The sequence below is a fragment of the Rana temporaria genome, chromosome 2 (genome assembly GCF_905171775.1).
Source record: "Rana temporaria chromosome 2, aRanTem1.1, whole genome shotgun sequence".
Taxonomy (NCBI): domain Eukaryota; kingdom Metazoa; phylum Chordata; class Amphibia; order Anura; family Ranidae; genus Rana; species Rana temporaria.
Window position 1 is genome coordinate 339,716,232 of NC_053490.1, and position 24,500 is coordinate 339,740,731.

The following is a 24,500-nucleotide window of genomic DNA, read 5'->3' on the forward strand; positions in this document are numbered from 1 at the left end:
TTAGAAGAATGACGGGAGTATGGCGCATCAGCCCAAGGTGCTGACCCTGTAAGCTGACACACCTAGATCCAATCTTTCGAGCCTAAGGGTGACCTAACTGGCGGACTTATACCCGTCACCCCTTGTATAACGGCCCGGATCAAGAGTGTGACAAAAGCGACCCTTGAAAACATTGACAAGGCAGAGATTGGATCATTGATGGAACTTAAGGCTAGCTCCATCTCCTTACCAAAGTAGGAAGGCCAGACTCTTACTTGAGACATACTACCAAGGATGCCACCCCTTGGTTTCACACCAGAACATGGGCCTTCCAGATCCTAGGATATCTGGTCCTGGAGGCCAGCTCTCCTGTATGAATCAAGGTAATTGCCGCTGATTCTGAAACCCAGATCTTCCAGAATGCGGGCTATAACAGCCAGACAATTAATGCCCCTGTATGCAAGACAGGATGTAACCCTGCGAAGCAGGCCTGGACAAGCCGTAAGGAGCCCTGGTTCCTATACGATCACTTCTGCTGTGCCTGCACAGTTAGGTCGCATGGGCTATGCCGGAGCAGTTAGGTCAGCTTCCGTTCTTCTGGTGTAGCATGGACGCCACGAAAGTTGAGGCCTTGGGGGAGAAAACACCTAACCAGTGATGACTGGTCCCCCAGGATCACCAACACTTCTGTTCCGCATGTTGGTGGATCCTTTGTCCTTGCCACAAAGTTGTTCAATTTCTTGCTGAACCTGGACCAATACCCCCTAAGAACAGGGTACCGTTTCTGTGACATTTGGTCAGAAACAAGTTGGGGTGTAGAGGTTAATCTCCCGGACATAATCGTAGACGGCTCAAGCGAATCGCCTGTCAATCTAGTATTCCATGAATTGACGATTGACAATAGGCCAGGCCCAAGCTCCTCCCTGGTAAATAAAGAAAAACCACCAGAGAGGCACTGTCAGATTGTATTCAGACAGAGCAACCCTTTAAACATTCAGGCCCTTAAGCCAGATGCTCCATCCGCAGCTCTAGAAGGCTGACAGATAAAGCTCCATTGGAGCATGACCACCTTCCCTGTGCCGTGGTCTCTTCCAGGCCTGGATTCTATCCTTAGAGGCCAGCCCTCGCAACCTGCTCCCAGGTAAAGGGTATGAAGGATCTTCCCTTCTGTCAATCATTCAGTCAAACCCCCCTCAACTGAAATTCCAGCATATCCCTGGGACCAGACTCCTAGGATAATGCTAGGTTAGGATCCACTTGTTCCAGGCCGACCGCAAAATGTCTATATCAGCCTTGATTAAAACTGAGCATAGGGAACTGTCTCTGAATGAAGCCAGCATATTCCCACTAGACTGGGATCCTAAACCAGGAGTTCCAGATATTTAACCATGCTGGACTCCCCAAGGCCCAGCCATGCTACTGACTGACCTGTCAGCAGGAGCTTGCCTCGGTATGCCATTACTGCTATACCCTGGGCCCTTAGGTAGAGGCGGGCCCTAGCCCCTCGTAAATAAACACACCTGCAAATGGCTCCTCATATGTGCATGTGGCCAGCTTTCAAAGGCCACATGCCTCTATGGCAGCGTGTGTACATGGAATATGAATCATGCAAATATGTCTTCGGCAAAAAACATAAAAGGGGGCGTGCTGCATACACGTATACATATAGCATGTGAGCTATGAATAAGCATCTTGCAACCAAGTATGCGCTATGAACGTGTTATGCAGCATTGCACAACATGCACCCCTGCAGACCCGAATTCCTATGTAAGGCCAAGGAATCCTGTATAATTAAGGAAACCTAATTATCATGCCTCATAACGCAACATTTAGGCAAACATGCATCAATATGCGATTCAGCAATTTTCATGCGATCCAACATCTATGCATCTTAAGCACTCCTGTGGGGACAAGTACCCTTGTGTGACCAAGGATTCTTGTATGATCGAGCACCCCTGTACGATCCAGCATCTTTATGCAATTAAGCATTTTAATGCGATTTTAGCATTTCTGCGGCTCTCTGTGTGACCAAACCTGCCTGAGTAATCCAGGACTCGGGCGATCAGATAACCATGTGTGATCCCGCATCTTTATGCACTCCAGCATTTTTATGCGATTTTAGGCATTTCTGTAGAAACAAGCCTCTCTGTGTGACCAAATATCCTTGGGTAATCAAGGACTCGAATTATCAGGTAACCATGTGTAATCCCGCATCTTTATGCACTCCAGCATCTTTATGCGATTTTAGGCATTTCTGTGGAAAACAAGCCTCTGTGTGTCACAAATATCCTTGGGTAATCAAGGACTTGCATTATCAGGTAACCATGTGTGACCGCGCATCCTTATGCACTCCAGCATCTTTATGCGATTTTTGGCATTCCTGTGGAAACAAGCCTCTCTGGGTGACCAAATATCCTTGGGAAATCAAGGACTCGGGTTATCAAGTAACCATGTGTGATTCCGCATCCTTATGCACTCCAGCATCTTTATGCGATTTTAGGTATTCCTGTGGAAACAAGCCTCTCTGTGTGACCAAACATCCTTGGATAATCGAGGACTCGTGTTATCAGGTAACCATGTGAGATCCTGCATCTTTATGCACTTTAAGCATTTTATGCGATTTTAGGCCCTTTGCTGTGATTAAACGCCCTTATGTGACCATGTAAAATCATACAAACAAAAAAACATGTATATTTATGTAATCAACAATAAAACATGCTTTGTTACCTGTCTTTACCCCACATGCATTTTGAAAATTTCAAACTCATGTATTTCATGCAAAAATGCGGACTGGTAAAGAGGCAGTTATGCTCTGCAGATGTGCGACTCCGCAACCTGCAACGTTAGCCATGTGCCCAGCAGCAACTGTGCACCCCCTTGTGCATTCGGTTAGCCTGAAGCCAACACCCGGATGAGGACTTTATAGAGACAGAGGCTCTCTAGGCTGAGGGAAGTTATATGCAACTTGAATCTCTGAAAAGACTGCAGCTGCAACCAGAGCTTGTGGCTTCTGATAGTTTTCTCCTCATTTAGGCCGACACCTGTTATCTGTTCTCTGACAGTGAACCTTCATCCTCAGGTCTTCCAATCCCCTGGTTTGAGGAATTAGAGCAGGGAAAGGGACACACCCTGTCTTCTGCTTGTGAGGATGCTGTGAATATAGCAGTTAACCTCTTATAGACCCATAAATGCTGCAACAAAACATATGCAGAGTGGTGCAATGTTGGGGGAGGCTCAACGCCTGACAGGGCTGATAGCTCATTCTGTGAGCCGTCTTAAGTCTCTACAGGGGAGGATAGTATCATGCAAGTATGATAAAGAACCACCAGATTCAGGTGGTGATACCCCTTCCTACCCCTGAACCCCCCTTTACGGGGAGACCCCTGGTGCCCCGAGGTACTTCCTCTGTATTCAATACAGATCGACAGGAATCTTAGGCCACAATAAAGTCTTTCCTTATGTAGTGAAAACAACTACTTGTGGAGCTGCCTATGGGCTGAAGCTTCCACCAGAAAACTGGAAATAGTGAGACCTGTTTTTGGGGGAGGAGGCTAAAGGCAGGTACTCCAAATAATGTGTCCAGACTTGGGCTCTCAGCCCCTGAACAGGTTGCATTTAGGGTACCTGGGTCCACCAAACCTGAAAAACTCCTGAGGAGTCAAAGGCGCTGACAGCCTCTGGAACCGCGCGCTCTGTGTCTCCTCCACCACCGCGTTGTGCCTCTATTGTTGAAGAGACGCGGCACGCTGCCTGGCTCAGCCCCGCCGCTCCATGCCTATATAACACACGTGTATGTGCGCGCGTGACCGCGCGGTCCGCGGCGGGCTGCTAAGGGGGAGCTGCAGCCAGGGATGGAGACCACGCTGCAGGGGGGACCCGAGGAACACCCAGGCCGACCAAAGTCCTCAGGCCAGTAAGCTTTACTGCTTCACCTCCATAATGCACCTTGTACCTGTTAGCCCAACAGACCACTAGAGCCAGGCAGGGGAAAAGTATGGGTTACAAAACAAACCATCCTGTCTCAACAGACATAGTGGTGGATGTGCCCATGCATAGCAGCATAATATAGGCTTACCCAAAGTCCCCTTAATAGAGAACCTGCTGACGGACCAAGTCCCGCAGACCCTCCACTTACCTGTCCACGCTGCGGGGTGTTGCAAAGCAAGAGGCCCAGCCTTCACCCCTCACCGTGGGCTTCGTCTCAGACCTTCAGGGACTGGGGTCCATAGCAGGTCACCTCTCCCCTGGACCTATATAGCACCCTGGCAACAGAAAAACATTTGGTCTTTGGTATCGACCAATGTTCTGGAACCCAGGGTCCAGCTCTCAGAGAGAAGCATTATAGGCAAAACCTCGTTCTTCGTACCGAGGCCCAGGTACCGTCCGCTTTGGCTATGAAGCACCTTGGACGGATACGGATTTTATGGAGGCTTCTTAAATCCAGCATGGATCCCTCCAGTGGAGCTCCTCAGAGCACATGTTCATTCGTGACCAACACCTTAGACACTGATGAAAAAACTGAGGTACTCCCAGTATGGGAGGGGTTATATAGGGAGGGGACTTCCTGTTTGGTTGATTACACAGTGTCCAGCACCTGAAGGTAGGATATATAACCCACATAGTTATTACTAAGCAGCTCTGTGTCCCGTGATGTACGATAAAGAAAACCAGATTGCAGGAATCTTCACCAGGTGATAATTAAAATCCAAACTCAAAGTGATCCCTCCACCAGTAAGAATGGCTACTTTCACCTCCAATCATAGACCCCTGTGTTACCAGGCAGTCAGATTAAGCAGAATTCACAGCATAGAAAGCCAGCAGGCAGGATATGATCAGTTCCTCATAGGTAAGTGGCAAAGGACATACATAAAAAAGAAATCCACAAATCTGGCCACAAACATGGTGGCATGGTGACAGTAATGTCACACGAAAAAGTGCCGTACTTTTAGTTTCGTTACTGTAAAAAAGTCACTGACGAAAAGTATGATGAAAACGTTTTTGTTGACAAAATTAACACTGGTGCAGGGTACTGTACATGCAGAGTTCAGAGCAGACTGGCCACACTACAGGTAATGCCTCTGGCTCTGGGGGCCAGCAGCTGTACTGAGATACTTAAAGGGGTTGTAAAGGAAACATTTTTTTCCCTAAATAGCTTCCTTTACCTTAGTGCAGTCCTCCTTCACTTACCTCATTCTTCGATTTTGCTTTTAAATGTCCTTATTTCTTCTGAGAAACCCTCACTTCCTGTTCTTCTGTCTGTAACTACACACGTAATGCGAGGCTTTTTCCCTGGTGTGGAGAAAGCCTCTTGAGGGGGCGAGCAGGAGTGTCAGGACGCCCACTAACACACAGCTCCTTTCTCTATCTGCAAAGTAGAGTGTCCTGACTTGCCTGCTCGCCCCTCCCCCTCAAGAGGCTTTCTCCACACCAGGGAGAAAGCCTCGCATTACTGTGTGTAGTTACAGACAGAAGAACAGGAAGTGAGCATTTCTCAGAAGAAATAAGGACATTTAAAAGCAAAATGGAAGGATACGGTAAGTGAATGAGGACTGCACTAAGGTAAAGGAAGCTATTTAGGGGGGGGAAAAAAATTCTTTACAACCCCTTTAACAGTATACAATTTGATGCCTGAAATTCAGTAATGGTCTAAATCATTAGAAGCATGAAAGAGTGAGTGATGGCAAAAAAAAAAAAAAAAAGAACAAATGGTCCACTGAGTCTGTGCCTTTTTTTGTTTTTTTTTGTTCTACTTTAATACATTTATGTTTGTCCCAAGCAATTTTGAATTCCATTTAATGTTGACTGATGCACTATCTATGCTGAAAATCTGTTCTAAGCACCAACTACCCTTTTGGTAAAATTATACTTTCTAAGATTAGTTTGAACTTTCCGCTTGCCATTCCGTTTCTTAGTAGTCTGTAAATCTTAGTGCAGACTTCTGGAAAATCAGTAAGCAAATCACTCTAGCAGAAAGGACATACCTGGGGGACATTCTGTACACCATGCCTCCAGGTAGCCATATTGCATTCACTTACTAACATACAATTACAATAGGACTTGTGTCTCACTTGTATACGATATACACACACACACACACACACACACACACTTGTTTCTTGCCCATGAAAGTGAAGCCTTAACAAAGCTTGCGTCACTGAATGCCAATGCCTCTGGTATGACATTTTGAACTGAATCTCTTAGAGACTGTTTGATAGAAGGTTATGTCAATCAGGCAAACAATTTGGGAAACAATTATTATTATTATTTTTTTCAATGCAGTGCAAAGGATCAGAGAATATGCAGGTTATCATGCATTATGGGCCAAACTTTACCAGACAAATGCTAAAATCACAAGGCAGGTTTTACTGCAGATTTTGTAGCAGAGTTCAGTGCTTGCCAACTGTACAACGTATTCATGTCATACCTCTAAGAGCACAGTGGGCATTGTTATCTTCATGCTTCTATGTACAATGTGTTTTCATTTTTGAGTACATGGTTTGTAGGAAACAAATGTAAATGCCTAAAAGCTTTAAACCAGTGAGGTGAATGAGGTACTAAAAACAAGTGGTTCAGTCACAAAACAAAATTAATGAAATTGAATAGAAATTTACAGTATAAACTACACAGAAGTGTGTATACTGAATGTAAGGGTAGCAAATGTAGAGGTTACATTTACCATCACATTGAGGAAGTTCATTGCTCCACGTTCCATCTGCTAGGCATTCTCTGACATTTCGTTTGCTCAATAAACGAAACCTATAGGCAGAAAAAAATATATATATAATTTTATATCTAATGATATTATATATATCTTATCATGGATGAAATATACTGCATATTTTTCAGTATTACAATGTTAACAGGAAATGAAGTAAAAAATTGTAAAATTTTGTAGGACTGTCTACATACAAGCTTTACTGGATTACGCAAAGGTCAGGAGCCTCGACAGCCGACTTCCGTTGATTTGCTGCCTGCTTGGACCAATGTTACTATGCAAATACCATACTTTGTCAATTCCCTGGTGTAACGGAATGACCCGTGGGACCCAGAGGCTCTTGAAGGGTGTGGGGTACTCCTGTTTCAGCTTCACCAATGACAGGATGACTGAGAAATGATATCTTGGATTACATGAGATAGGGCAGTAATGATAATTCACAATGTATTCCAGGATATCTTGAAATATTACAGGTTGTTGATTCTGAACCCAACAACAGGTCAATAGAAAGAGTGACTCATTCAATCTGGGGACACATACTGTAGGTGTTAATGTCGTCTGCTACTGTGATGTAAATGACCCTTAGTCTGGCTCCTAAGAACCTTTCAGTGTGTTATGCTAATTGACACTGTATTGTGTGAATTTATATTGATGATAAATGTGGATTGTGAGTTAGCAGTCTAAAGGTCAGATGTCTGACTTGTCAGATGTAGTAAATTAGCATGTAACTTATGTCTACTAAAGGAATGTGTATTGTATAGCAGGTGAGGGGAGCCTATCTCAGAGTCACCTTGTCTGGGTAAATGATTAGTCAGAATGTCTGTCTACTAAAAGATGTGTATTGAGCTCCTTGTGTCATGTTGTGGGTGGAGTTCAGTCATTGTTCCTTGGGGTTTCTAACTGTATAAGAGCCTGAGTTTCCCATTAAAGTATCTATCAGTTTGGAGCCAGAGAACAGAGCTGTGTCTCGTTTCTGAGGGAATTCTTATGGGCCGTGTTCGTTTGCCTGACTGTGGAGTGTCGATAAGCTGTCGTGGGTTGGTGGAATGGATATCTTAAACGGCGTTAACCCCTGGCCGTTACACCTGGAATCTGGGAAATATGGAATTGGCCACTGCAACTCTAGTGCAAAGCATGATCTAATTAATGCAAAGCATTATCTAATTGGATGAAATGGAGAAGCAGGGCAGTGACATCACACTCTCCTCCTCATCCAATCAGAGGATGCTTTGCATTCATTCAGAAAATGCAAAGCATTCTCCGATTGGCACTTGTGCTAAGCAGCCGACTTTGTGTGTTCAGAATGCAGTAGGGGTAGCCACTCAGCAAAGAACATGGAAGCAATTGGAGAAGATGGGCCAGATTCACGTAGCTGCGCGGCGGTGTAACGTATCTCATTTATGTTACACCGCCGCAAGTTTTATGGGCAAGTGCTTGATTCACAAAGCACTTGCCTGTAAACTTGCGGCGGTGTAGCGTAAATCCGTCCGGCGCAAGCCCGCCGAATTCAAATGGGGCGTGGATCATTTAAATTAGGCGCGTTCCAGCAGATACTCCGGCGTACTTCTTCTGTGAATCTGGCCCGTAGTGTCTAGTTTGCAGATTTCCATTGGCATTGGCCAGGTGTGTTATACACAACTGAAATTCCTCTTTAACCATTTCAATACAGCAGGCCCCCCACCCCCCGCGACGGCTTCCCCTTCCTTCCCAAGCCAATTTTCAACTTTCAGCACTGTCTCATTTTAAATGACAATTGCACGGTCATGTAACACTGTATCAATTGTTATAATTTTGTTCCTACGAATAGAGCTTTGGTGGCATTTGATCACCACTGGGGTTTTTATTTTTTGCCAAATAAAAGATTGAAAATTTTGAAGAAAAAATAAAAAAGCTTTTTCTTTTTTCTTTGTTATGAAATTGTAAAAAATGTTTACGTTTTTTCCTTCACTGATGATGAAGCACTAATATGCAGCACTGCAGGCATTACTGATCGGCACCTCTAATGGGCCCTAATTGGCACCTCTAATGGGCACTAAATGGCATCCCTGGTGGTCATGGGTAGGCATACCTGATGGTCCTGGGTGGGCATCCTCTGAGGGGTCTGCACTGATAATCAGCGCAAACCCCCGCTGTCAGGAAAACAACCAATCGACTCTCCTCTACTCGCGTCTGTCAGTGCGAGTGGAGGAAAAGCAGATATACTAGTCTTCCTGTTTACGCTGTGACGGGATACAGCTGATTACATGGTAGAGAGCCTACGTCAGAGGCTCTTTACCAAGATCGGTGATGCAGTGTGTCAGATTGACACACCACACCAACAAATTTGCCACGCTGCGGGCGGGCAATCGTGGCTTATACCGTTTGATGTTGCAGCTATGGGAAAGGAAGTGAAGGGAATTCTCCGCAATGGCACACAGAAAAATGAAAAAAACGTATAACCCTATATATTTTTTTTTCGGTTCTCCCTTAATGCCTGCCATATAGCAGAATGGCGGCTGGAAAGTGGTTTCGATTTCCTGACTGCCATCAAAGTCGGACCAAAGTAGTGCAGGCATTACTTTGAAGTTAGAACAACTGAAGTCGTACTAGTAAGAATGGTTGTCATTGCAAATCATGGGAACGACTGGTCATGCTACTTTGCAGTCCCAAATCATGGGACAAGTTGTACAAGTGTGAAAGGGGCCTAAAAGCAGAGTTCCACAAAAAAACAAAAACGCTGCAGAATATGTGGTGATCTACGCCATCTCCGGCCCCTCCTCTGTCCCCCATCCTCCCTGCTGTCTTTTTGGAGACACACAGGTCCAGGACCACTCAGAACACGCGACTCGTGCATGCGCAGTAGAAAACCAGGCCGTCACTTCCTGACTCCCTTACTGAAGATGTCGGCGCCTGCACCCGGATCCGTCGGCTTCTGGTTAGGACATTGCGGTGCCCTGGACAAGCAAGTGTCCTTATTTTAAAAGTGAGTAGCTGCAGTATTTGTAGTTGCTGACTTTAATTTTTTTCGGCGGAACTGCTTTATGAGAAAACACTTTGCCTTCAGTTAACTTTAACACTAAATTCTGGATATCTTACTTTGGTTATACTTTAAGGTTTTTTTGACACCTCTGTGTGTGTCAACGTATATTTGTAGATGCTCTGATGGCCTTTGCGTTAAGGGTCCAGTCAAATTGAATGGTGTCCCCTAAGGAGCCTTAATGTGTATTTAAATCCCAACAATGAGCTTCTCTTATTTGATCCCTTTTTGATCTATTAAATATACAATTAAATGTATTTGTTAAATCTGTGTGACAATTGGGGGGGAAAAAAACATTAATGATTTCATATTCAGAGCCGTCCTGTGTGCACTCTGTGTTCTACAAAACATAGAAAGAAAAAAATAAATTACTAAGTGGTCCATTGAGTCTGCCCCTTTTATATATATAAAAATACATACACACTATGGTGCAAACATTTTAGGCAGGTGTGAAAAAAATGATGTCAATTATGAATGGTATGTAGAAATTAGTGTTTATTTTTATCAACAAAATGGAAAGTAAATGAACAGAAGAGAAATCCATACCAAATCAATATTTGGGGGGTGACCATCCCTTGCATTCAAAACAGAATACATTTCTCTAGGTATACTTGCACACAGTTTTTGAAGGAATTCAGCAGGTAGGTTGTTCCAATCATCTTGAAGAATTAACCATAGATGATCTCTGTTGGATGTAGGCTGCCTTAAATCCTTCTGTTTCTTCATGTAACCCCAGACAAACTCGATGTTGAGATCAGAGCTCTATGGGGACCAAACCATCACTTCCAGGACTCCTTGTTATTCTTTACACCGAAGAGAATGACATTGGTTGTATGTTTGGGGTCCTTGTCCTGCTGCAGAATAAATGTGGGGCCAATCCCATGCCTTCCTGGTGGTATGGCATGATGGATAAATATCTGTCTGTATTTTTCAGCATTAACCGCTTAACGACCGCCGCATGTAATTATACGTCGGCAAAATGGCACGGGCAGGCAGCACTAAGTGCCCGCACGTCGCTGCCTTGCCGCGGGTCGGGGGTCAGATCGGGACCCCCCCCCCCCCAGTACATGCGGCGGTCGGTAATCCCCAGGGAGCGATCCGGGATGAGGGCGCGGCTATTCGTTTCTAGCCGCCCCCTCGCGATCGCTCCCCGGAGCTGAAGAGCGGGGAGAGCCGTATGTAAACACGGCTTCACTGTGGCGGCTGCATCAATCGTGTGATCCCTTTTATAGGGAGACACGATCGATGACGTCAGACCTACAGCCACACCCCCCTACAGTTGTAAACACACACTAGGTGAAGCTGAATTCCTTCAGTGCCCCCTGTGGTTAACTCCCAAACTGCAACTGTAATTTTCACAATAAACAATGCAATTTAAATGCATTTTTTGCTGCGAAAATGACAATGGTCCCAAAAATGTGTCCGAAGTGTCCGCCATAATGTCGCAGTCACGAAAAAAATCGCTGATCGCCGCCATTAGTAGTAAAAAAAAATAATAATAAAAATGCAATAAAACTATCCCCTATTTTGTAAACGCTATAAATTTTGCGCAAACTAATCGATAAACGCTTATTGCGATTTTTTTTTTACCAAAAATAGGTAGAAGAATATGTATCGGCCTAAACTGAGGGGAAAAAAATGTTATATATGTTTTTGGGGGATATTTTATTATAGCAAAAAGTAAAAAATATTGAATTTTTTTCAAAATTTTCGCTCTATGTTTGTTTATAGCGCAAAAAATAAAAACCGCAGAGGTGATCAAATACCACCAAAAGAAAGCTGTATTTGTGGGAAAAAAAGGACGTCAATTTTGTTTGGGAGCCACGTCGCACGACCGCGCAATTGTCTGTTAAAGCGATGCAGTGCCGAATCGCAAAACCTGGCCTGGGCATTTAGCTGCCTAAAGGTCCGGGGGCTTAAGTGGTTAAGGACACCATTGATCCTGATCAATCTCCAACTCCATTTGCAGAAATGCAGCCCCAAACATGCAAGGTACCTCGACCATACTTTACTGTTGCCTGCAGACACCAATTATTCATCTCTTCGCAAACAAACTGCCTCCTGCTACAACTAAATATTTCACATTCATTGGTCCAGAGCACCTGCTACCCTTTTAGATGCCATGTTTTCATGCATAGTTGAGTCACTTAGCCTTGTTTCCAAACCAGGATTTTTTGCTTGCAGTTCTACCATGAAGACCACTTCTGGCAAGACTTTTCTGGATAGTATATGGGTGTACCTGGGTTCCTCTGGTTTCCGCCAGTTCTGTGCTGATGGTACTGCTGGACATCATCTGATGTTGAAGGGAAGTGAGCAAGATGTGTCTTACATCTGCTGCAATAAAGGAGAAATCCAGCCAAAGCTTTTTGGCTGTACTTCTTTGGATCACAGGAGTGCAGTTAATTTCTTTCTCGTACATCACGGGACACATAGCGGCATATTCATTACTATGTGGGTTATATGGAGTACCTTCAGGTGATGGACACTGGCAATCTCAAACAGGAAGTCCCCTCCCTATATAACCCCCTCCCATAGGAGGAGTCCCTCAGTTTTTTCGCCAGTGACTTAGGTGTTGGTCACGAATTAGCTTTGCTCCACGTCCTTGGGACCAGGGCAGGCTAAACTGATCTGTCCAAAGGGCCTCAGTGCTAAAGTGGACAGTACCCGGGCCCCAAGTAGTGGGGTGTTGCCTATAATGCTTCTCCTTGGAGAAGGTAAGAGGGGGGTCTGCGGCAGGCCCCCCGGGGGAGATTCTGGTGGTTTAGCCTGGGTATGCTCTGCATTGGCGAATGGGTCCACTATGTCAATTTAAGTGACAGGATGGCCTAGTCACCCCAGTACTTAGCCCCCCCTCTTTTATTGTGTGCCTCTTCTGCTGCTAAACCCTGGCTACATGACAGTAGGTCTAGGACCAGAATTTGTCTTACCCCCAGGGTTGTTGTTGTCCTTTCATTCAGCATGGGGCCTAGTCCTCCAGCGTTGGCGTCCTCCTCCATGTGTTCGTGCGCGCAGGCGCTCGTATTTAAATCAGAGCAAGGCGGGCGCAGTTGTGCGCATGTGCAGTGGGAGGATGCGCCGATTACATCAGAGGAAGGGGGCGTCCCCTCCTCTCTGTTATCTTCAGCTCATTCAGAGTGCTGAACGGCTGAAGGAAGGACACAGAGCAGTGGTGCTCCTAGGGTGACACCTAGTGGCGGGTAAATGGTATTGCAGGTCCGGAGCTTGCTCCCTAATGGACAAAAACATTTCTATAAGCCTAGACCCTTGCAGCAGCTGGCAAGCGCACAATAATGGGGACAGTCTAAAAAAAAAAAAAGAAAGCAGGCTGTTTTATCCCAGTAGCAGGGACATTAGGTTAAACCTATTTAAGGTTAGGTTAAACCTATTTACCCTAGCTAAATATATTATTTTTCTCCTCGCTACAACAGTGAGTTGTTGTTTCATGGAGTGCCTCAGTGTTGTATCATGGCTCCCAAGGGCTAGAACTGCTAAAAAACCAAAGGGTTCCCCCTCTGATTCTGAGGATCCCAGTCAGGCTACGCCAGACTTATCCTTGTCTAATAATCCAGAGGAAGCTGCCTCGGATGAGCCATCGGGTGCGTCTGGTGCTTCGGCTGGCCCTAACCTACCCAACCCTGTGTTCGTCACAGAGGCTATGCTAGCCACCTCCTTGGGGGGGCTAGAGCAAAGATTGACAGCTATGTTTACTAATTCTTTGCCAGGCAAGAAACGGGCTAGATCCCCATCGCCCAAACTCGCATCCTCAGATGCTGAGGTTCTTTCTCCTGAAAAATATGAATCTCAGGAGGATAAAGGGGAGCAGAACCTGGAGGGTTCAGATATTGAGGAATCCACCATAGAGGAACCATTTTCGGCCTCCCAAGTGGAGAGTCTGTGGATCCAGTCTTTGACAGACATGGTCCGTTCGGCATTTAAATTGCCTCTGATAGGGCCTCAAGTCCCTACGGTATCTTCTTTGGGCTCCTTAAAGGCTCCACTATGTAATGCTCTGTTTCCAGTCCATCCTCTCTTAGAGGATCTGTTATTTAAAGATTGGGTACGACCGGACAGAATATTCATTCCCCCTAAGAGGTTTGATGTCCTTTACCCTATGGAAGAAAAGTTTTCCAAAAGATGGGCACTCCCAGCTGTGGACGCAGCCATTTCGTGCGTGAATAAGTCATTGACTTGTCCAGTGGAGAACATACAGATGTTCAAGGACCCTGTCGATAAGCGACTGGAAACTCTATTAAAGGCTTCTTTTACCACGGCTGGGGCAGTGGTGCAGCCGGCTGTGGCTGCTATTGGCAGTTGTCAAGCATTAAAAGACCAGACAAAGCAAATGTTAAGGGATATTCCGGCCGAGCAGGCACGAGAATTAGCCGACCTTCCCAGAGCGCTGTGTTTTGCAGTGGATGCGATTAAGGATTCCATCCAGCAAGCTTCCCGTTTGTCACTCTTCTTGGTACACATGCGAAGGCTCTTGTGGCTAAAGAATTGGTCGGCTGAGACTCCATGTAAAAAAACTCTTAGCAGGCTTCCCCTTTCACGGAGGAAGGCTTTTTGGTGAAGATCTGGATAAATATATTCAGACAATATCTAGTGGCAAAAGCACTCTTTTGCCGGTCAAGAAGAAACCTCCAGGCCCCGCATTTAAACGGCAGCTGTCACCAACTCCGGGGCCTTCAAACTTTAGGCAGTATCGACGGCCTCCTGCACGATCAAACTTTGGTAATAAGTCGCAGGGACAGGCCTCAGGTGGCAAGAGACCATGGGCTCGTAAGCCAGCAAAACCAGCCCCCAAGTCAGCCCAATGATGGGGCGCCCCCGCTCTCTCGGGTGGGGGGAAGGCTTCGGTTCTTTGCAGAAGTTTGGGAAGCCAATATCCCCGACAAGTGGGTTCTTTCCTTGGTCGCCGCAGGGTACAAGATAGAGTTTCTGGAGTGTCCTCCTCTTCATTTTCAGGGATCAAGGATTCCAAAAGATCCAGTAAACAAAGCATGTCTGCTGGCAGCTTTGGATCTACTACTATTCCAGGGGGTAATCATAGAGGTGCCAGCCCAGGAACGGGGGCTAGGCTTTTACTCAAACCTATTTATCATCCCAAAGCCCAACGACGACGTCAGACCAATCCTGGATCTGAAGGGTCTGAACTCTTACCTAAGGGTGCGCACCTTTCGGATGGAATCCGTACGGTCGGCGGCAGCTGCCTTGCAGCAAAACGATTATTTAGCCTCAATAGATATAAAGGATGCATACCTACATGTACCAATCTTTCAGGGGCATCAGAGGTTCCTGCGCTTTGCAGTCGCAGAACGCCACTTCCAATTTGTGGCTCTCCCCTTCGGGCTAGCTACAGCCCCCCGGGTATTCACGAAGGTCCTGGCTCCCATCTTAGCTAATCTAAGGACCCAGGGAGTCTCGATCCTAGCCTACCTGGACGACCTCCTTATCATAGACCACTCTGCTTCCAGCCTAAAGCGAGCAGTAGCCCTTACGGTCCAAATTCTCGAGGTATTCGGCTGGGTTTTAAACTGAGAGAAGTCAGCCTTGCAACCCACAAAGCGATTGGAATACCTCGGCATGCTGCTAGACACGGAACAGCAAAAGGTGTTCCTACCTTTGGCAAAGGCCGAAGATGTCAGAGTTAATCCGGTTAGTTCAGAGCAAAAGAGAACCAACAATTCGCTTATGTATGCGATTACTGGGCAAACTAGTGGCCACCCTCGAGGCGGTACCTTATGCTCAGGCTCACACTCGAGTCCTGCAGGCGGCCATTCTGTCAGCTTGGAACAAAGATCCAGCAGCCCTGGATCTTCCCTTGACCCTCTCGTCAAAGGTCCATCAAAGTCTCTGCTGGTGGTTAAACCCTCAGAATCTAAAGAAGGGAAAATCTTTCAGTCCAATTACCTGGAGGATAGTGACCACAGATGCCAGCCTACGAGGCTGGGGAGCAGTTCTGGACGGGCAGACTCAGCAGGGGACGTGGGCAGAGGCAGAGAGCCTTCTGCCCATCAACGTTCTGGAAATCAGAGCTGCACGGTTAGCCTTAAAAGCATGGACATCCGAGCTACAGGGGTCTCCAGTGAGAGTGCAGACCGACAATGCCACAGCTGTGGCATATATAAATCACCAAGGGGGCACAAGGAGTCGAGTCGCCCAGAGGGAGGTGAATTAAATTTTTCTGTGGGCAGAGGCACATGTGCCATGCATCTCGGCAATTTTTATTCCCGGAGTGGACAATTTGCAGGCGGACTTCTTAAGTCGCCAGCAGCTGGTTCCAGGGGAATGGTCACTCCATCCCCAGGTCTTTCAGGAGATCTGCCAGAAATGGGGATTGCCGGACGTAGACATCATGGCATCGAGGTACAACAAGAAACTGCAGATGTTGCCCCGCCTGCTGCGCAGGATCAGGGGAGAGAACAAACCGGTCATTCTGATAGCCCTGGCATGGCCCCGGAGGTCATGGTTCTCACTAATCGTGAGAATGTCAGTAGGGGAGCCCTGGACCCTTCCACTTCGTCCAGACCTAGTCTCACAAGGCCCGATCCTCCATCCTGCCTTACGGCATCTAAATTTGACGGCCTGGCGGCTGAATCCCTGATTCTCAGGGGTAGAGGTCTATCCAGCCAGGTGATTTCAACTCTGATTAAGGCAAGAAAGCCAGTTTCCAGAGTAATTTATTACAGAGTTTGGAGGACCTACGTGGTCTGGTGCGAGTCCCAAAGGTGGCTCCCTCGCAAGTACACCATTGACAGAGTGTTAAGTTTTCTCCAACTAGGGGTGGACAAGAACTTGGCCTTAAGCACTATCAAGGGTCAGATTTCAGCCTTGTCAGTGTGGTTTCAGAGGCCTTTGGCCACTCACTCTCTGGTTAAGACTTTTTTTGCAGGGGGTCTTACGTATTAACCCCCCTATCAAATCTCTGGTTTGTCCGTGGGATTTGAATCTGGTATCACCTCTACAAAAACAGCCATTTGAACCACTGGCAGAGGTTCCCTTGGTATTACTAACTAGGAACTTGGTATTTTTGGTGGCTATGGCTTCCGCTAGAAGAGTATCAGAGCTGGCAGCCTTGTCTTGTAAAGAACCATATCTCATTCTGCATAACGACAGAGTGGTTCTCCGTCCACATCCGTCTTTTCTGCCTAAGGTGGTGTCCAGTTTTCACTTGAACCAGGATTTGATCCTACCATCCTTTTTTCCAAAGCCCACTTCTAGAAAGGAAGGCTTGCTGCACACCTTGGATATTGTTAGGGCCATGAAGGCCTACCTCAAAGCTACAGAAAAGATTCAAAAGACGGATACATTGTTCATTCTGCCGGAAGGACCCAAGAGAGGTCAGGCGGCAGCTAAAGCTACCATCGCTAGATGGATTAAGCAGTTAATCAGTCAGACCTACGGCTTGAAGGGGTTGCCCCCTCCTTTATCAGTTAAGGCCCATTCTACTAGGGCCATGAGCGCCTCCTGGGCAGCACACCACCAGATCTCTATGGCTCAGGTTTGCAAGGCAGCAACCTGGTCATCGGTCCACACGTTCACAAAATTTTACCAATTGGACGTGAGAAGAAGGGCCGATGCAGCCTTTGGACAAGCAGTGCTGCAGGCTGCGATTTAAGATCCTTGGGATCTGGGGCACCCTTGGTTAATTAATGAATTAATTGAATTAATCAGATTAATTAATTTGGATTTATTATGATTTAAGGATACTTTCTGAATTAAATCTCCTGGCTGAGATGTCTCCCTCCCCTCATTGGAAGCATTGCTTTGGGACATCCCACATAGTAATGAATATGCCGCTCTGTGTCCCGTGATGTACGAGAAAGAAAAAGGGATTTTTAATACAGCTTACCTGTAAAATCCTTTTCTTGGAGTACATCATGGGACACAGAGCTCCCACCCCTCTTATGAGGTAAATTTTGGGAGATACGAGAGTATGAAATTGAGCATATGGAACCGGCTTGAGGAAGGCTACCATGAGACCCAGGACACGCATGCAAAAGCGGAGCGACAACCATCTTTGGGATGTCAACTGCCGCACCGCAGCCCGAAGGATCTGCAATTTTCCCACAGGGAGAAAAACTTTCCCCTCTGAGGAGTCCAGAATCAACCCCAGATATTCTAGGCATTGAGTCGGCACCAATACTGACTTCTGAGTGTTCAGCATCCAACCAAAGTCTCGGAGGGTGACAGGTTATAGACATGCTCACCTCTAATTCTGAGCTTGAAGTGGCCCTCAGAAGAAGATCGTCCAAGTAGCTCAAGATAGCCCAAGATAGCGATGCCACACTGTCTTAGCAGGATCAGAATCGGGGCAAGCTTCTTGGTGAACACCCTCGGTGCCGATGCCAGGCCAAAAGGGAGAGCCACAAATTGATAGTGGTCCTCCTGACCGCAAAGAGCAGGAATCTCTGATGCTTGGTGCATATGGGCACATGCAAGTTTGCGTCCTTGATGTCCAAGGACGCCAGAAAGTCCCCCGGATGGAGAGCAGTGACAATAGAGCGAACCGGAATCTTTGTACCTTCACAAAACAATTGAGGTCCAGGATTGGACAAACCCCATCCTTCTTTGGTACTATGAACAGATTTGAGTAAAACCCCTGAAACCGTTCCTGTACTGGGACAGGAATGATCACCCCGCGTATCAGCAGATCCTGAACATACAGGGCTTCCCAACGGGTCAGGTGAAGCTGGAGGTTAGAGGGAAAAAATCTTGGTTATTTTGTTCAATTTGGACACAGGAGGGTACACTATCGGAGGAGAGGTAAATTTTTTCAGGAAACTCTCCTCAAAGGGGTAATGCACCGCCAAACTTTTAGGGAAAAAACCTTTGTCTAAATACAAGGAAACACCTTAGCAGTGCGGGTCGGATTACAGAACCCGAAAGGGACCGACGCCTCTGTTGCTTCCGCAGACTCCTCTATCTTTAGAGTATCTCGCACTGCGGTGATAAGATCACCTACCAGAGCCTTTTCGCGTGCTGACCCGGACCCGGAGTCATCCTCACTGTTTGTCCGATCTCGGTCCGCATCCTCAGATACATCAGAACCAGGGCCATGAGCCGTAGCTGGGCCTGGCTCTGTATCAGAGTTGTCCCCAGAAGATGGCGGGGGAGGAGGCACTTTTTACCCCCGTGTTCCCACACGCCGCTTCCACCTTGGCAACAAAACCCTCCAGGATCGCCGACATAGCGTCCATCGATACATCGGGTGCAGGGGCACCAACTCGGGTGTTTCAGGGGAAGAGGCGTCCACTTCTGACACCATGCTGACCCACGCGCCTGACACCCACAGGGACTCCAGGCAAGGTAACAACAGCCCACCCCCCTAGCTGCCACAGAGACGAGGGCCCCCCCAGAGGACTCACCACCCTTGAACAGTACCGCACAGCTGCCGTCCGCTTCCTACTTGAGATGCTCTATTTGCAGCCGCATGTGTCAGTCTGAGCCTCCGCAACATGTGTCTGTTGATTCACTGCGGTGAAATGCACACTAGAGGCCAAAAGCCTTCACAAAATGGCCGCCAAGCGGCCGTACTGTAAAAAACGCTGCAGACCACAAGAAAATGGCCGCTGAGTGGTAGATAGAGGCCAAACAAGCGCAGGCCCCCTGCAAAAATGTCCGCCGACAGCATGGAGGGAGAAACACACAGGTAAGCAAAAACTGACACTCTTAATGGCAGCCCACTAGCACCCCAGTAGCGGACGTACAGTACAGCGCAGTTCACGCCACAGGTGGAGCCCCCCCAGCAGAACCCATGGCCCCCAGCAGCCAACCTAGCTCACAGAACCCAGGAAGAAGGGAAGTAACGGAGGGAGGAAAGGAAGGATGGAACCCCCTAATCGACCTCCCTGGGAATGTCCAGCTATGTCCTCCTGTCGAAGCAGGGGATTACTACTTACCCTTCCTGCGTGGATTATGCTGGAAGCATCCCAGACAGACCATCCTCCGCACGGTTACGGAGGTGACTGATGGCCCGGCATGCTGTGACTCAGCCATCTAGATCAATCATATGCATGTCCTGGAGCTAGTAGCTCACCGGCCACCCGTAGAGCGACATGTCTCAGTGAAAGTCGCTGATCGGCACTCGAGACAGCGATGTGGCAATAGCACTAAGACTCCACCTATACATATCGTCCAATAGGACGTCCTGTGGATGTTCTTATTTCTGTACCAATATGCATTTTAATAAAATACTACAGTTTAGAACAATACAGATTTGTGACGTGTGTGTCCATTCAGATTTTTTTCTCCATGAAAAAAATGTACCAATGTAATTCCTATGGGACCCCAGACAAAGTGCTATGACCATGAAACGCGTCGGGAGGACTCCACTGCCACCCCATTTTTGTATACAAAGTGCTTTTACCTTCAGCCAAATGTAAGTTTGATAGCTGCAAAATAAATACATTTTTTATTTGTAAAACGGGATTACACTATGTGGCCACTTTTCTCTCCTATCTACATACACCACTGACACATTAGGAAAAAACAAGCCTTGGGATCCTATTTTCAGAATAGCATGAGTCTCGTTCTATCCACCTACCCCATAGAGGATTTGATGATCGGTTGATGTACAACTCTGCCTTGGATCATTTCATGACATCAGTCATACAAGCCTTCTTTGACCTGCGGTGGCATATGTCAACGCGCTCTGGTAAGCCTGCATTACTATCGGTGGTGGGATTATCACATACTGGAGAAGTCACCTTTTTCATCCATTCACTGATTCACTTGATTGACTTTTTTTTTTTTTTTTATGTATGCGATTTTATTTATTCACCGTTGATCATACCACCTTTGTGTTTTGGTATCAACCAACAGACGCAACAGTTCACGTTCCATCACGTGCCAGCGGCACAATATTTGTTCCTTGCAAAATGGGTCTTATATGTCATTAATGCACATTGTATTTTCAATTATTATATGTTTTATACTTTCACATTTTTTTGATATTTGATTCTCATCATTAACAGTCATTCCAAGCGCTACACATCCACTTTTTTCTGTTATTTTTTGCTTCTTTTCAAATAAGCCGTGTTAGCAGCTTCTTTTCACTTAATATTGGCAGCGCAGGGTATCCACCTTTTTCTAATTCCTATGGGTGGGCAGATGTAGGCAGACTTGGGTCCGCCTATATCTGCCCACCTCCGGTCTGGTAAGCTGACACAAACGCAAACTTTCTACACAGCCTGATGAACTTGAACCCACCCGGAAGTGGGCATATATAGAACATGTCTTTAATGACAGGTAAAAGGGGCCCTTTTTGTACTTTTGAAACTTGTCACAAGAAAAGTATAAATAAGGAAAAGCAGCTCTTGCATGAATTAAAGCGGATCTCCACTCTAAAGTGGAGTCCCGCTGATCGGCACCCTCCCCCCCTCCGGTGTCACATTTGACACCTTTCAGGGGGGAGGGGGGTGCAGATACCTGTCTACAGACAGGTATCTGCACCCACTTCCGGCCCTACGATACGGGCAAAGGACGGGTTTTTTCTCCGCTTCCCGTCCGTCCCCCGTTGTATGCTGGGAACACTCGGCTCCCAGCACACAGCGGGAGCCAATCGGCGGGCGCAGCGCGACTCGCGCATGCGCCGTAGGGAACCGGGCAGTGAAGCCGGAGCGCTTCACTTCCTGGTTCCCTCACCGTGGATGGAGGGGGGAGCAGCAGGGTGACGAGCGATCGGCTCGTCATCTGCTGCGATCACCGCTGGACTCCAGGACAGGTAAGTGTCCTTATATTAAAAGTCAGCAGCTGCAGTATTTGTAGCTGCTGGCTTTTAATATATTTTTTTAGTGGCACATCCGCTTTAAGTCTTCTGAAAAAACATTTTTCTTTGGGAGCAATTTTAAAGTGTGCTTGTTAACAAGACAATATTCAGACTCACCCTTCATCACATGTATATTTCACTGTAGATCCAAATAAAAAGTCTGTAGCCTCCATTTGCCCATTTAACACTTCTCCAGGATTTCCACATGATCTACCTGCCAGTAAAATATATAAAATTAAAAAAAAATACTATAGAACAAAAAAATGTATAAAATATATAAAAAAACTGTTGGCGCTATATAACTCTTAAATAATAATAAATAATAATAATAATAATATTATTATTATTAGGAATATTGCCAAGCTGTTCATTCAAAATACTGCAAATCACATGAGTACGATTTTAGCCTTCCATGCCATTACAAAGCAGATGAACAGAAAAACGATAATACTTACGTTGGCAGAATACTTCAGGAGTAGACCATGTACCATCCTCCAAGCAGGTTATTGAATTTTTCGTGCCAGGAACCCGTATATAGCCTGGCCTACAATCATAGGACACTGTTGCATCAGGAGGAAAGGTGCTCTGATCAAGAGCACCTGGTTTAGGCTCTGCATATGAGATTCGTTCCGGGAGACCACATTCTCCTAAACAGAAGACAAACATGAAAAAGGGGACACTCAACACTTGTTCAAATATTAGCCTGCATTCACACCTGCGCATAGTGTTATCAGAGTTACCTATTTTGTAGCCGCTATAACTTTTGCGCAAACCAATCAATATACGCTAATTGCGATTTTTTTACCAAAAATATGTAGAAGAATAATTATCGGCCTAACCTGAGGAAAAATTAAAAAAAAAAAAAAAAAAATTGGATATAGCAAAATGTAAAAAAATATTGTGTTTTTTTTCAAACTCGTCCCTCTTCTTTTGTTTATAGCGCAATAAATAAAAACCGCAGAGGTGATCAAATACCACCAAAAGAAAGCTCTGGAATCATACATAGGCCGCCCCAATTTCTAAATATCGGCATCGACCCATATTGGTCGACCTCTATTCGAGACGCTGAAGCTCAAAAAACATTAATAGCCTAAAGTAGTGTGCATGGGCACATAGGATAACACTATTAAGCTGCTAGTGTGCATGGAGCCTTATAATAACTATGGAGGTGGTCGATAAAGAAATCAATTTTGTGCAAAAACACAGATTAGATATGATAAAAAAAAAAAACATAATTCAGAACATGCAACAGGCGAAAACTTACCCCAAGTTTCATTAATTAATGTAAAGCACAGTAAAAATGTAAGGGCCCATCCAAGGGTGTGTGATCCCATGATCATTTTGATAAATCTGCACAAAAGAAAAGCGAAAAAACTATTTAGCTGACTTGAATGTTTAGTTTTGCATTTGCTTTTATCAATAATATACAAACAGAAAATGTTTAGTATGATATGGTTATTAATATTTCACATGCATTTACCTGTAAAAGTGAAAAAATGAAAGTCCAAAGTTTTAGGACATGAAAGAGAACACGCAGCGCTGCAGAGAGCAGTTTCCCACAGTTACATTATTGGCGGTGAAACCTGCCAGTGCCATCTGCTAATGCCAACCAGTGCCTGCTAGTGCCACCTGCCAGTGCCAACGAGTGCCATCTGCCAGTGCCAACGAGTGCCATCTGCCAGTGCCAACGAGTGCCACCTGCTAGTGCCAACCAGTGCCATCCAGTGCCACCTGTCAATGAAAACCAGTGCCATCTGCCAGTGCTAACTATTGCCATCTAGTGCCACCTGCCAGTGCCAATTAGTGCCACCTGCCAATCAGTGCCAACCAGTGCTACCTGCCAATGCTAACTAGTGCCATCCAGTGCCACCTGCCAGTGCCAATTAGTGCCATCCAGTGCCACCTGCCAGTGCCAATAAGTGCCACCTGCCAATCAGTGCCAACCAGTACCACTTGCCAGTGCCACCTGCCAATCAGTGCCATCTCCTAGTGCCAACCAGTGATGCACAAGAAAGCCCGCAAACAGGTTATACAAAAATAGAATGGCAGCACTCCCATATTAGATGCAAAAATAGAAACGTTTATTGAGGCGATAAAAATCATGAGACAAAAAAGCAACAACATAGGCAATGGCAGGGGCAAAAGGTGATGCATTTCACACGGCTGGCGTGCTTCATATAAAGCACGCCAGCCGTGTGAAACACGTCACCTTTTGCCATCCTATTTTTTGTATATCCATTCGCCTGCAGCAGTGACATGGCGTGCACCCCATCTGATGTGTGTTCATTCATCAGCAGTTCAGCTATCTACCCCTGGAGCAGTTACTTTATTTTGTTCAAGTGGATCTTCAAAGCCCCCAAAGCCAGAAGACAAGCAGACTAAAGACATAGGGCCAGATTCTCAAAGGCGTTACGACGGCGCAACACCATTTGCGCCGTCGTAAGTCCTAATCTGGCCCCGGGTATCTATGCGACTGATTCTTAGAATCAGTTACGCATAGATACCCATTAGATCTGACAGGCGTAAGGCTCTTACGCTGTCAGATCTTAAATGCAATTTTTTTTCCCGCCGCTAGGTGTCGCCGACGCCGTTTTCCCCATCGCTTATGTAAATTAGCAAATTACGACGTTTCCGTAGCCTTTGCGACGCGTAAAGTTGCCCCTGGGTCTATGAGGCGCAGCCAATGTTAAGTATGGCCGTCGTTCCCTGGTCGAAATTTAAAAAATCTACGTCGTTTGCGTAAGACGTCCGTGAATGGCGCTGGACGCCATTTACGTTAACGTCTAAGCAAATGACGTTGGTGCGACGTCATTTAGCGCAATGCACGTCGGGTAATTTACCCGACGGAGCATGCGCAGTACGCTCGGCGCGGGAACGCGCCTAATTTAAATGGTGCCCGCCCCATTTGAATTGGGCGGGCTTGCGCCGAGCGCTTTTACGATACACCGCCGCAAGTTTACAGGTAAGTGTTCTGAGAATCAGGCACTAACGCTGTAAACCTGCGGCGGTGTAACGTAAAT

The 24,500-nt window shown here is 46.3% G+C and overlaps 1 protein-coding gene across 1 annotated transcript in view; it reads right to left on the reverse strand.

The window, feature by feature from the left end:
- LOC120928429 (C4b-binding protein alpha chain-like) overlaps positions 1 to 24,500 on the reverse strand; it is a 217,912-nt gene that overhangs the window by 166,039 nt on the left and 27,373 nt on the right. The window contains exons 2-5 of the mRNA XM_040339535.1: positions 22,745 to 22,830; positions 21,936 to 22,127; positions 21,598 to 21,694; positions 6,656 to 6,735 (exon numbers count right to left, since the gene is read on the reverse strand). Of these exons, the coding sequence (XP_040195469.1) occupies positions 6,656 to 6,735; positions 21,598 to 21,694; positions 21,936 to 22,127; positions 22,745 to 22,820 (445 nt within the window). The 5' untranslated portion in view covers positions 22,821 to 22,830. The remainder of the gene's footprint in view (positions 1 to 6,655; positions 6,736 to 21,597; positions 21,695 to 21,935; positions 22,128 to 22,744; positions 22,831 to 24,500) is intronic.